Here is a 14,806-nt window from a genome sequence, read left to right on the forward strand (position 1 = left end):
GTCTACAACCACCGCCTTACAGTGGCCAACGTGCACTTATAACCTACCAGCCAAATTTTACATTACAAAAGATCTCTGAATTATTAAAAAAAAATAGAGAAGGTATATTAAACAAGAAAAATGAAAAGAACCTACCAGTGAGCTCTACTCACAGGAGACCGTACAAAAATAAAAAGAACCAAAAGACAAAAGGATAATGGACTGGGGGGCGAGGCCAATAAAGGGCTAATGGAAACAAGTTTACACTTCACTGACACTAAATGGAGCGAAACACAACTAAAATAAAACAAGAAAAACAGAGAACTATTAAAGGTACCCACCCCCACCCTTTAAATAGATAATTACTTCAGGCCCCCACGCTCGCTTACACACTTACTTAATTTCCACCGCTGGGACCGCTCCCAACGGCGAGAACTTGAGGGTCGCCACCCTTCAGAGCCACGCCTGAAAGGTCCCCGAGATCCATCCTCCGAGATCTTCTGGCGTACACTCGCGACGACTCCGTAACCGCATGCACTGCTCTGGCGGTTTACCGAGGGGTCGCCGTGACTAAACTGGTTCCTCTGGGTGTCACCAGAGGGAAACCGGCGACTGGACGACTCACTTCGATTTACTCCCATAACTGGGCAATCCCTGCTCGGCCTAGGTGCAATGCCAGCAGGATTCCCATAGCCGGACGATTCAAACCTGGAAGATCCCTGATGGGCTATGGAAGTGGGAAAGTTGGGCAATCCATGTTGGACTATGCCAACAGGATTCCCATGGCTAGACGACTCTACGAATCTGGAAGGTCCCTGTGGGTTTATGCCGACAGGTCTCTTGGGCAACCCTGTAAGGACTGTGCCGACAGGGTTCCCGTAGCTAGACGATTCTTTTGACGTATTCCGAAAACTGGACAACTCCTGCGGGACTATGCCGACAGGTCTCTTGGGCAACTCTGTAAGGACTATGCCGACAGAGTTCCCGTAGCTAGACGATTCTTCTGACGTACTCTGAAAACTGGACAACTCCTGCGGGACTATGCCGGCAGAGTTCCCGTAGCTAGACGATTCTTCTGACGTTCTCTGAAAACTGGACAACTCCTGCGGGACTATGCCGGCAGGTCTCTTGGGCAACTCTGTAAGGACTATGCCGACAGAGTTCCCGTAGCTAGACGATTCTTCTGACGTTCTCTGAAAACTGGACAACTCCTGCGGGACTATGCCGGCAGGTCTCTTGGGCAACTCTGTAAGGACTATGCCGACAGAGTTCCCGTAGCTAGACGATTCTTCTGACGTACTCTGAAAACTGGACAACTCCTGCGGGACTATGCCGGCAGAGTTCCCGTAGCTAGACGATTCTTCTGACGTTCTCTGAAAACTGGACAACTCCTGCGGGACTATGCCGGCAGGTCTCTTGGGCAACTCTGTAAGGACTATGCCGACAGAGTTCCCGAAGCTAGACGATTCTTCTGACGTACTCTGAAAACTGGACAACTCCTGCGGGACTATGCCGGCAGAGTTCCCGTAGCTAGACGATTCTTCTGACGTGCTCCGAAAACTGGACAACTCCTGCGGGACTATGCCGGCAGGTCTCTTGGGCAACTCTGTAAGGACTATGCCGACAGAGTTCCCGTAGCTAGACGATTCTTCTGACGTGCTCCGAAAACTGGACAACTCCTGCGGGACTATGCCGGCAGGTCTCTTGGGCAACTCTGTAAGGACTATGCCGACAGAGTTCCCGTAGCTAGACGATTCTTCTGACGTACTCTGAAAACTGGACAACTCCTGCGGGACTATGCCGACAGGTCTCTTGGGCAACTCTGTAAGGACTATGCCGACAGAGTTCCCGTAGCTAGACGATTCTTCTGTGCTCTCAAAACTGGACAATCCCTGCTGGTCAGGATCCGGCTTGCCACTGTTGTCTCCCTTGGCTGCTGCTGCTTCGTCACTGACGTCCTCAGTCTCACCATTGCCCCCTCCAGTGCTTACGTCGGTGCACACCCCAATGTCACGGACAACTTCGCGCACTGTTGGCGGTGCCAACGGAACTGCATAACCGACGCCGCCAGTCTCACCGTTGCCCTTTACAGTGCTCATGTCGGTGCACACCCCAATGTGACGGACATCTTCTGTAGGTAGCGCCAACGGAACTGCATTATCGAAGCCGCCGGTCTCACCGTTGCCCCTTACAGTGCTCATGTCGGTGCACACCCCAATGTGAAGGACATCTTCGCGAACTGTAGGTAGCACTAACGGAACCGCGTATTCGACGCCTTCGGTTAACACGTCTTCACCATCGCCGACGCTGCCAGTCTCACCGTTGCCCCTTACAGTGCTCATGTCGGTGCACACCCCAATGTGACGGACAACTTCGCGAAATGTAGGCAGCTGCAACGGAACCGCATCATCGGCGCCTTCAGTCTCATCGTTTTCTCCTTCAGTGCTCTCGTCGGTGCACACCCCAATGTCACCGACGACGTCGTGCACTGTCTGCAGCGCACGGACGGCTTCTTCCAGCCACCTTACATGGAGCTCCACCCAGCAAGCCGTAATCTCCGCCTCCAAGTTGGATATCTGGGCGGCCAGCTCGGCCTTTACCTTTTCCTGGGCCTCGCGGAGTCTACTCATTTCAAAATTCAATGAAACAATTAAATATTAATTGCAATAAACAATTATTAAACCATATCCATAACACCAATCCAAAACAAAACACTGCCCAACACGCGCTGGTCTAGCTATGCTACAGACGGACTTGCTCATAAAACCCGATTTCTCGTACTCTGTTTACATTTTGAACAGCGACGCAAACAATGTAAACATTCAGGTCAGCTAGTGCACTTAAAACTACTCCGCACCAATGATCACGCGACCTCGAATGCAGACAAGCGTGGTTTTCCAGCAGTGAGACCACGTGGTCACCTTGCAACACGTCTAAAAATAGACGGCTGGTGCGTTACACATGTCTAGCATAGACCACTTTACGGTACAATTGGATTGGAAAAATATGCAAACTAAATACGATTCGTGGTTCGATTTTAACACAGGACGCCGACTTTTGCAAAGAATAAGCCTAACCTTTAAAACACGACTGCACTAAATCCCACTTCTGACACCATTGTGGTGTTTATTTCGGTTAGCTCTCAGTGGGTTTCGCCTGCAATTACACAACCGCTAGCAATGACACTATACTAGACTACTCACATGGTCGTCGACTGGAAACTTTGTCAGGATGGCAGACGTCGTCCTCGGCAGTCCACACTTCGAGGGAAACACTCGTCTGCTGTCGTCGTCGTCGGCTGCACACCACCGATCCTCCTGAGAATACCTACCCCACGCACAGGCTAAACCTCCAGGGCAAGACACTAAGTCACAGGCTAATACTTACGTCACAGGCTAATACACTTATCCTCCTGGAAATACTTACATCAGGGCATCTATCCTCCTGGTAATACTCACCTCAGGGAACACGTCTGCACACGTCCGCGGACACGGTAGCAAGAGAGCATGGTCATCCCATCAGGCATCTGCGTCCATCCCATTGGCTCCACATCATGCAGCATGGTCCCGTCACATGAGCGACGCAAGCCGGGTACCACTCTGCAGGGGGGGCGTGGCACTGGCACTACAGTAGTTTTCAGATATATATATTAAGTTTTTCTTCTAATTTTGGCAGCTCGGCGAGTTATAACTTTAACTCTTGCAAATATCATACCGTTTTGGAGTTTTAGAATCTAGATTTACGGTTGACATGTTCGTACTTTATACCGATTTGTAGCGTTTATATTTGGAGTTCAGTTTTAAAAATAACATCTTGCTTAGGAGAATAGAATTCTGTATATGATAGAAAAAAAATTGGTTTAAAAATGAAAGCAAGTAAGGAATGAAGGCGGAAATAAGTAGCGCGCGGTCCTAACGAACCAAACTGATGGCGATTATGCTTTTGTTTAGATACCGGCCATTGAATTTCCTTTGCCACGATTATTATATTTTTTATGGAATATATTGAAATATTTTGTTCTAGAGACATATCCATAAAGCTAAGTATTAATGAAGCTTAATAAATTTACGATTTCAGCTCTTGATTATAACACAGAAAGGGTGTTAATTTTATGATGAAACAGCGTATGCAAAGTATAGCGGACCCTCTTGATATTTTTCGGCTTTGCATACTTCAAATATAATGGGTGTCAAAACATTCATCGTTTGTTGTTTATTATCAAAAAGGTAATTGTGTAAAATTATATGAAAGGTTATTAACCATAAAATATCAATTAATTAAAATTATTTAAAGATTCTTGAAAATCACGGTCAACTGTCTATGCATGTATATCGAAATATCTTTATAAGTTAACAGAGTTATAAATATATAGAATTCTAAATTAAAACACTGTATTATTTGTATTTGTCGGAAAGATTATTTAACCCCGTTGTGGTCAAATGACTGTTTTTAATTATGTTGTTCCGTACACTACCATACACTCTTTATAGGACTACGAAATGACGGAGTTTTTTTTCCGGTACCCGCTAAATACGTTAAATGTTAAGTATTAGATTTTTTAAATGTTTAAAATGTACATGTATAGGTATTAAGCACTTATAATTATTGTGATTTAGCTGGCTGACATCTATACAGTATTTAGTTTATGGCAATCTGTATGGGCAGATGACTATAAATGTTTTCAATACGCTACATATCTTATAAACGCAAAATTGAGTATTTGGCGTTACATTACTCCAAGAAATGACCACTAATACCACGAGAAGACATGGAGGTATCATAAAAAGTGTAATCTGACCAGACATTGCCACCTGTGGTTAGGGACCAATATACAAGTATAGGTCCCTGCTGTGGCGTATGACACCATAGTGTTATTTAGTATTGGTCGGCACAGTTTCTGATCATAACGAGATAATTGGTTTGTGCTGAACACAGGGGCAATAAAACCACAGATCTATCAATAAACAAGATTATTGAGATATCTTTTTTTGAACACCGCGATAAAAATGCTCAAACCATGGACTCTAGATTACACGGATAAGAAACATGGCAACATTCTCAGAATCATCACTGCTATATGTGTAATCACTTAACAATTCGTCTAAAAATAATTTATATATTTGAGTTGAAGACGATGTACTGTTGTTTAAGTCTGAATAAACTATCTGTCTGCCTGTCTAAATCCAAGCCGTCATCGTCCCGGTGAAAAAAAAATCTGATTTTCAATAGTTGGACATGATGCCCTGATGTCAAAATACGAAATGACCCACGTAACACGGACCGTGATTTTCAAGAATCTTTAACCCTTTGCATGCTGGGAAATTTGTCGTCTGCTAAAATGTCGTCTGCAGAATTTCTAAAATTAGCATTTTCTTCGATTTTTTTCAAAGAATACTATCAGAATAGCAAACAGTTTGGATCCTGATGAGACGCCACGTTCTGTGGCGTCTCATCTGGATCCAAACTGTTTGCAAAGGCCTTTAAAATTCAGCTCCAGCGCTTTATGGGTTAATAAATTGATAATTTAAGGTAAATAACATTTCAAATAATTATACATAATTACCTTGTTGATAATAAACAGCAAACGATGAATGTTTTTGACACCCATTTTATTTCAAGTATGCATGCAAAGCCGAATAATATCGAGAGGGTCTGCTATATACGCTGTTTCATCATAAATTTTACACCCTTTCTGTGTTATAAACAAGAGCTGAAATCGTTAATTTATTAAGATTCATTTATAATAAGCTTTATTGATATGTTTCGTGAACAAAATACTACAATATATTCCATAAAAAATATAATAAGATGGCAAAAGAAATTCAATGGCCGGTTTCTAAACAAAAGCATAATCGCCAAGACCGTAGCATCAGTTCAATGCGTTAGGAACGCGCGCTACATTTTCCCGCCTTCATTCCTTAATTACTTTCGTTTTTAAACAAATTTTTTTTCTATCAAATACAGAATTCTATTCTCCTAAGCAAGATGTAATTTTTAAAACTGAACTCCAAATATAAACGCTACAAATTGGTATTAAGTACGAACATGTCATCCGTAAATCTAGATTCTAAAACTCCAAAACGGTATGATATTTGCAAAAGTTAAAGTTATAACTCGCCGGGCTGTCGAAATCAGAAGAAAAACTTAATATATATTGATATATCTGTTTACTACGTAACGTAAGCTTTCTAATGATATATAATTTGTCAAAATCGGCCGAGAAATGAAACTATAATTTAACAAAAGACGTGAGTGGGTACATCAAAATGTATAACCTCGGCGCTTCGCTGTACGCTAATCGTAAAAGATCGATAGCCACAACACGTTAAAACGCGCGGTGGTAAAACATAAAATGTGTATTTCTTGTGTTTAACTCGCTATAAATCCATTAATAACAACGGGAATATACTAAAAGTTATATTTTTTTGAAAGAGGAATTAATAAGCAACAAGATAACGTATAAACCAATAAAATCGGATGAATAGTTTTTGCATAAGATTGAATTTACTACAGTAAGGGTCAAATACTCGATTCATCTCCTGTCAATATACACTCCGTGTCGAGTGTCAGATGTCACGGTGGTGCGGTAGTTGAGTAGTAACACACTTTTCTAACAAATTTTCGTTTTAGTTATGATATTTATGAGAAAACAGTAATACTGGACATTATTCATGCTCTTAAATATCTATTATATGCATCATAATTATGACGATTTAAAAACCTGAAAATTATACAGCGTTGCAACGCAAAACGATAGGAGGTTTTGGGGATTCTGATAATGACGTCACGTTTGCGCATACTCATATTTTGGCTGTCAAAACTGAGGCCATTCTGCTATTGTTTGCATGTGATGAACTGCATCGTGATAAGGTAACAATCATATTGGCGACCCCTTTGAAGAACAAAAAATACTCAGAACTTGAAATTCTTTCAGATTAAATTGAATCCAATGAACGAACACAAATAAGGACGAAAACAAACAACAAATTGATTGAATTTATGTCATTAACAGATGGAAACTGATTTGAACCTATTTGTCTGTAAAAACTTACCTTGTTACAGATTAACTAAATCCTCTTGATAAATGTAAATGCTTTTATTTAATTGTTCACACCAGTTTTGACACTCTTTGTTTCAGCCTTATTAACCCAGTGTTTAATTGCCCCTTTGTTTATCACAAACCGATTATCTCGATATGATCGGATACTGTCCAGACAATTACTAAGAAAACATTGTGTCATAAACCCAGGGTCCTATACTTGTATGACTCTGTATGGGATCTCTGCATTAACCAAATGTGTCTGGTCATTAAACACAATTAATGATACCTCCATGTCATCTCTTAGCATATTAAGTCAAAAACTTAACAGTTGTATTAATAAAATATGTGAACATATTTAAAAAATAGACATTTGTCCTAAATGGATTAACAGCTAGGAACTCTTAAGTATATATATTACCCAGTTTAAACATAACAATATACCGTAAAAATGCAGTCATAAGTCGAGATTTTTTTCCTAAAAAATTTGATTAAATTTACAGTCTCGACTTATGAGGTCATCCATGAAAAATAATGATGACATTCTACTAAGATCGATCCCCGCGGAAATGGTTAAAGTTGTTGTTGTTGTATAGAAAACTTGTTGAAATACGACACACATAATTTTCTCTTTTAACTGATACTTACCAATTAATATAACCACAGTTTGCCGCAACATTTCCGTTGTTTTTATTTTCATAATTAAATCCAAAGTTTTCATGTAAGCAGGTGTTTTTTTACAACTGAATGTGTAAACAAAAGATCGAGTCATTTTTAAAGTAGAGCGAGAATTGGCAACCTGTGTGAATTGACAGTTTGACGTCATCAAAGGAAAGCCGCTTCCTGTCAAGAAGCCATAAAGCATCACCCTTCTCGCCGATAAAATAAAATTTCTTTAATTTGTGGAGCGACATGTTTAACCAATCGCGAGTTTGTTATTCACTGGTAATCGTCCAATTATGTTTGAGCACGTGCATAGCTCCGCCTTTAAAACTGTTATGCAGAACAAAGGTGGAGTTAGCGGTCTATTGGTTATGTCAATCATTGTCATAAAAACGTGTTTACCGAGGAACTAATCAATTGTTTTGATAGTCAGATTAAAAGTACAAAGATTTGATTACAGTGATCACAGTGTGTCATCGGATTATAAGTTTGTGGATCATTACTAGTGTGGACAATTTAGTGCAAACTTTATAATAATAATTTAATTAATTTGACTAACACATTTGATTTGTGAAAATGCCTCGAAAAGGCCAACGCCATGCATATGACAATACGTTTAAAATACGCGTGATAGAATTTGCAGAGCAATCAATTAATAATAGTGCTGCTGAACGCGAGTTTGGTGTTTTGTATGTCGTTGATGTGTAAATTACGATGTATATGTATATAAGTTCTGGTTTCCTATGTTGTCTTTGTTTTTATGTGGTTAATTATGATTTGCTTGTCTATATTTTCATATATTATTTTCGATTTCCTAAATATATATCGTATTGATTATATTAAACAAAGTACACACATGTAATACACGTGTCCGCTATGTCTACGTCGCACAGTGCTATATTGACGTCATGGTCTATGTATAGAATAAAAACTTCCTGTACATTTAAAATTGCGTCTGTTTATGAAATTCTTGCACGGACAATTTCTGACTCGACTTATGACTTGGACATATTCAAAATCTCCGATTTTCGTATCATTTTTTACCCCCTGACTTATGAGCGGGGAGACTTATGACTGCATTTTTACGGTAGTGTTTAATAACTATACATTTAAAATATTTTACAAATTTACTGCTACACAATTAACGTGTTGAACGGGTACTTGCAAATGTAAACTCTGCTATAATGTGTAAAGATCGTGTGTTACTGCAGTATTCAAAACATCATCATGAAAACAAGCAATCGCATTTAGTCATTATATACGGATATAAAATACTTGCGTAAAATAAATTAAATGTGTAGATCTATGGTATCATAAAATGCTAGATTTGTATCGCTCATTATCACCAGAGAAGAGTTTTCAATATACATGTACATGCAAAGACAGTTCAATTTGCAAAATATGCAGGTGTTTTTTTCAATTGGAATGCTTAAATTATTAATATTTTCATTCAATGTAAACGAAACGAAAATTCATTCAATGTAAAAGAAAATTAAAACTACATTTCAAGATTGAAAAATCAAATGTATTGAGCTATTTAAGGGCTTTGTTTTATAAATGATTCAATACACCCCTTACACTAAATTTCAATCTCTGATGAAAAAAAACACTATCGCATCCACACCACTTATAATAATATTCAAATTATTATATGTTTTATAATTTTTGTAATATCATTTATTGAAGTCTTACTTAAAAAAGAATATGGGTATTTATAGTTTTATTTTGTGAAATTGTAAGTATTAAGTCTTCCGACGACCTTTACTCTTATACAATGTAATAGGCCGCGATCGAGAAATTGACGGCCAATCTATTTTTAGTAACGGAAAACCCCTCTTGTGACGTCACACAAAAACCTCATATTGAATAATTTGGAAAATTCTGTTGTTGTGGTTATATTTTGTGAAACTACAGAGATTGCTTAATGCTTGTATAAAGTTTAAAATACATCCCTTATTGTATGAGCATGGATGGCCGAGTGGTCTCATCGGTAGACTTTTACTCCAGGGGTCAGTGGTTCCAGCCGAGTTGAGGGTTACTTTTTTTTTCTTTTTATGCCCCCCTTCGAAGAAGAGGGGGTATATTGTTTTCCACGTCGGTCGCCTGTCGGTCAGTCCGTCAACCAGATGGTTTCCAGATGATAACTCAAGAACCCTGAGGCCTAGGATCATGAAACTTCATAGGTACATTGATCATGACTGGCAGATGACCCCTATTGATTTTCAGGTCATTAGGTCAAAGGTCAAGGTCACAGTGACTCGAAATAGTAAAATGGTTTCCGGATGACAACTCAAGAATGCTTACGCCTAGGATCATGAAACTTCATAGGTACATTGATCGTGACTGGCAGATGACCCCTAGTAATTTTCAGGTCACTAGGTCAAAGGTCAAGGTCACAGTGACAAAAAACGTATTCACACAATGGCTGCCACTACAACCGACAGCCCATATGGGGGGGGGGCATGCATGTTTTACAAACAGCCCTTGTTTAAATTGTTTTCTTGGTATTTTTACTGGAGGTTTTTAGAGCCAATGTTTATCAATATAAAGCATTTAATGACAAACTTCAATACCTGCCAAAAGTCTGTGAAAAGTCCCCTTTCATTTTATTGTTACCACTCTAGAGACCACATTTATGACTCAGCGTTGATGAAACATAGTCAGAATGGCTATCTTCACAATATATACTAAGCTAAGTTTTAAATTGGGTCATGTGCGTTCAAAATGCAGGAAATCTAATCAAATTATTGAGAAAAAAACACGTTAAAATAAGAATGATAAAGAAGCAATCTTTTAACTCAATCTTGATAAACATGGTCAGAATGTTAATCTAGACAATGTCTATTCCATGGCTGAATATGGGTCAGGTGTTGTGAGAGTCAAAATGTCAAGTAGTATAAAATTGGTGTACCTTGGAGTCAGGCAAGCACTTTAGGACCACAAATTTCAATGCCCTCAAATAAATTACCCTTCCTTGACATTTATATCATAGTCTTACTGTATTTACTATGTTGTTCATATTTTTAAGCATTTCAAGACACTTCACAGCCATTAACCTGAATATTATCTTTACATTTTAGATTCAGAGTTCTTAAGTCCAAAATGCCGGAAACAAAGCCAATAGTAAAAGAATGCCTCCCCAAGCAAGGACTCACCTATCACGAAGACATGCCCACAGTTGTTCTCTGCAAACCTAAGCTACTGCCCTTGAAGTCAGTGTCCCTGGAGAAGATGGAGAAAATGCAGCGTGAAGCTCAGCAACTGGTGAAGCAACAAGAATTGGATGCAGTTGAGGAGGAGAATTTCGGAATTTATTAGACACTGCATGTGAAAAGATAACAGTATTGAACTTCTGACTTATATCTGCATAAACATTTCATTTGACATTGCAACATTTTTTTCCTTTTTTTGAATTTACAGTAAGTGTACATTTCATTTGGCATTGCAATTGTTTAATTCTACAAATTGTCCGTGTTTGACAGTCTTCGTATATATTCCAGTCGTTCTCCAGTAATACTTGAGAAGAAATCTTTGTGTACAAAAAGCTGTTGTTGCTTCACACTGGACCAAAGCCTTGTGTTTATCTTAGATACATAATCGACAGATAATTAACCATGGGGTCAGTAGAAAAGCCGTGGCAGTTTAATTTCCCGCCATTTTTCACCATCCAGCCAAACATTGACACCAGGAAGAAGCAGCTGGAAGCATGGTGTGAGTACGTCCTGGAACATCAGAAAAACAAGAACAGTCACTCTCTGGACATAAATGAAGCTCATTCTGCGATTTTTACCAATAAGGATATCAACCGAAAGCTTCCCATGGACGGTGTACAGATGGTCTTGGAGGAATTACGGAAGAAAGGTCATCTAGAATGGAAGGACCCGAAGGTGCAAAAGGAATGCCTGATAATGTGGCGAACACCGGAAGAGTGGGGAAAACTGATATACAAGTACATATCGTCAAAAAGCATGATCAACACAGTGTGCACGTTGTTTGAGCTGGCGAATGGGGATGATACTGAAGGGGAGGCGTTTCATGGCTTGGAAGACTGGTTATTACGAAGGGCACTGCAGACGCTTGAAAAAGACGGCAAGGCTGAGCTCATGTCATTTGATGGCAACGAGGGGGTCAAATTCTTTTGACCTTGACCTTTTTGATATATTGAATTGTTCAAAGGACTAAATGTGTTTTTGATTTGGATGCATGAAAGATGAAGCTTATGTGTTTGTACAGGTTCTTGCGCATTTTTAGTTATTTCATTGTAAATAATGGCGTTATAGAACTGATTGATTTATATTTTATATCTCCCCAAAGTATGAGGCATTATGTAAGAGTAGCCATCGAGCGTTGTTGATATTTACATGTATACCATTTCTTTGTAATCATGAAACTTAAAGAGTCTGAAATTTACTGTCCTTGCTTTCTTAATGATTTTCCTTTTTAAAATTTTTCATTTGAACACATGTCCAAAAAAATCTATATAGCTTTTTCAAATGGGCTCATTGACTTTATATTCGATTGATTGTTATCCCCCGCCAGAGGCGGAGGGATATTGTTTTGGCGTTGTCCGTCCGTCCGGCTGTCCGTCCTGCACTTTTGTGTCCGGAGCCATATCTTGAAAGTTCTTTGGTGGATTTCATTTAAACTTGGTATGAGTATATATATGCATAAGAGGATGATGCACGCCAAATGGCATTGTACACCATCTGTTAAAAACAGACTTATGGCCCTTTGTATCTTGAAAAAATGCTTTTTAGTGTCCGGAGCCATATCTTGGAAGTTCTTTGGCGGATTTCATTGAAACTTGGTATGAGTATATATTTGCATTAGAGGATGATGCACGCCAAATGGCATTGTACACCATCTGTTAAAAACAGACTTATGGCCCTTTGTATCTTGAAAAAATGCGTTTTACTATAGGCACTTTTGTGTCTGGAGCCATATCTTGGAAGTGCTTTTGCGGATTTCATTGAAACTTGCTATGAGTATATATATGCATAAGAGGATGATGCACGCCAAATGGCACTGTATACCATCTGTTAAAAACAGAGTTATGGCCCTTTGTATCTTGAAAAAATGCTTTTTACTATAGGCACTTTTGTGTCCGGAGCCATATCTTGGAAGTGCTTTGGCGGATTTCATTGAAACTTGGTATGAGTATATATATATGCATAAGAGGATGATGCACGCCAAATGGCATTGTACACCATCTGTTAAAAACAGAGTTATGACCCTTTGTATCTTGAAAAAATGCTTTTTACTATAGGCACTTTTGTGTCCGGAGCCATATCTTGGAAGTGCTTTGGCGGATTTCATTGAAACTTGGTATGAGTATATATATGCATAAGAGGATGATGCACGCCAAATTGCATTGTATACCATCTGTTAAAAACAGAGTTATGGCCATTTGTATATTGAAAAAATGCTTTTTACTATAGGCACTTTTGTGTCCGGAGCCATATCTTGGAAGTGCTTTGGCGGATTTCATTAAAACTTGGTATGAGTATATATCCCTCGCCTCCTCCGTCCGTCCATCTGTCAGTATGTTCATCCGTCCAATTTGCACCCATCCTCAAACAAAGCATATGTTGCGGGGGATACCTTGGGCCTTTCAGGCCCTCTTGTTTATTTTAATAAGTAATGAATCAACACCACGGACAACACTCTTTATAATTACAAAAACTTTACATTGTGAATTTTATTATTGCATAGTAAGATAAAAAATGATAGTTATATGTTAATTACCGTATGTATGCGTTACTTTGATATAAAAAATTCAAATGTTCAGTTCTTTCTTGAATTGCTTTAGTGATTTAAATAAGCTTTGAAAGTAATTTTTGATTAATCAGAGACAGTGGTGACTAATTAATCAATTGATTATGAAGAAATATGTATATGTTATGAACTATATAATTTGAGTATTAATACATAATTTTACCATTTTTAAAAGGGCATATCCACAGACGACACTTGTTCACCCTAAATAAAGAGAGCTATTCAAACAATAAATATTTACTCTTTTCAATTAGATTATCACAATATAAATCTAGAAAAATGTTATATTTATGAACCATTTAAGAAAACTGCAGTGCATAGAATGAGTGTTAATTTATGACATAAATGTTTTTCTATCGTGGCTCTTGTGTGATTCAAAATCATGCCCACTGCAGTTCGTTATTGAAAGTGTGCTTGGATAAAGCAGCCCTGCGCGATCATTTGCTTCAAAACAATATGCTTTTCGCTAATTTTCCTGTTCCAGCTTAGTGTCAATACAACCATTTGATATATGCCCGGTACTTATTAAAAGATAACAAAATTAATATACCTTATTTATTGAGGATATGAACGTTTAATGTGTGCTTTTATTTTGATCACCTGAGCACAAAGCACTCATGTTGAGACTTTTAGGATATTGTGTTGTCTGTTAGTGTGTAAGGGTCTTCTTCTAAATCTCTAGACCGACTTTAAGGAATCTTAACAGGAATAAATCTTGGTAGAACCTCTTTCAAAATTGTTGAAATAATTCTGTTCTATTGCAGATGTGGGTAACCAGCGTTGAAATGCATTAAAATTGAGAAACTGAAAAAAAAAACTTCCCTTAAATACAAGGGTAGGTAAGGGCATTAATATTTGGTGTGTAAAATTGTCAAGTGGTCCTCCAATAAGTTTGTTCAAATCATGCTCCTAGGGTTAAAACTTAGGGGGTCACATGACTTATATTTATAAGTCATAAAAATACAACAATAACAACATAACTCTTAAAATTATCCAATTGTTTTGTGTTGTAATGCTTATAATTTTTAAGGACCTGGCCTTGCTTTTTGGATTTTGATATGGCTTCCTAGGTTTGGTCTCAGCCTCCGCTATGGGGTGGGTCAGGTTGTTGTCTGCAATTCTTGCATTCGATATGTGTACACAAAGCGTGATGAACAGAAGTTATTAGAAAGGAGCTATAGAGCAACAACAGCAAAACAAAGTGAGAGACACCATGAAGCTGTAGATACGATAGACATATATGATTATGGGAACAGATCACAGAAAATAACCATATGATATTTCACATAGTAAGCCTGTCTCCCTGCCATAAAGGTCAAGTTCACTCTTAAGGTTAAAGGAAACATTGTG

The 14,806-nt window shown here is 38.6% G+C and overlaps 1 protein-coding gene across 1 annotated transcript; it reads left to right on the forward strand.

Moving 5' to 3' along the window:
• The first annotated feature begins 10,996 nt into the window (after positions 1-10,996).
• On the forward strand, positions 10,997-13,468 carry LOC127858828 (vacuolar protein-sorting-associated protein 25-like). The gene has a single exon (XM_052396122.1). It carries the CDS (start codon positions 11,296-11,298, stop codon positions 11,821-11,823), a length of 528 nt encoding a protein of 175 aa, XP_052252082.1. The 5' UTR covers positions 10,997-11,295; the 3' UTR covers positions 11,824-13,468.
• The last annotated feature ends 1,338 nt before the right edge of the window (positions 13,469-14,806 follow it).

This window comes from Dreissena polymorpha, chromosome 14 (assembly GCF_020536995.1).
Source record: "Dreissena polymorpha isolate Duluth1 chromosome 14, UMN_Dpol_1.0, whole genome shotgun sequence".
Classification (NCBI taxonomy): Eukaryota; Metazoa; Mollusca; class Bivalvia; order Myida; family Dreissenidae; genus Dreissena; species Dreissena polymorpha.

Bases quoted from the DNA above. Each gene is read 5' to 3' on its own strand.
- LOC127858828 (XM_052396122.1), top strand. From the start codon at position 11,296: ATGGGGTCAGTAGAAAAGCCGTGGCAGTTTAATTTCCCGCCATTTTTC.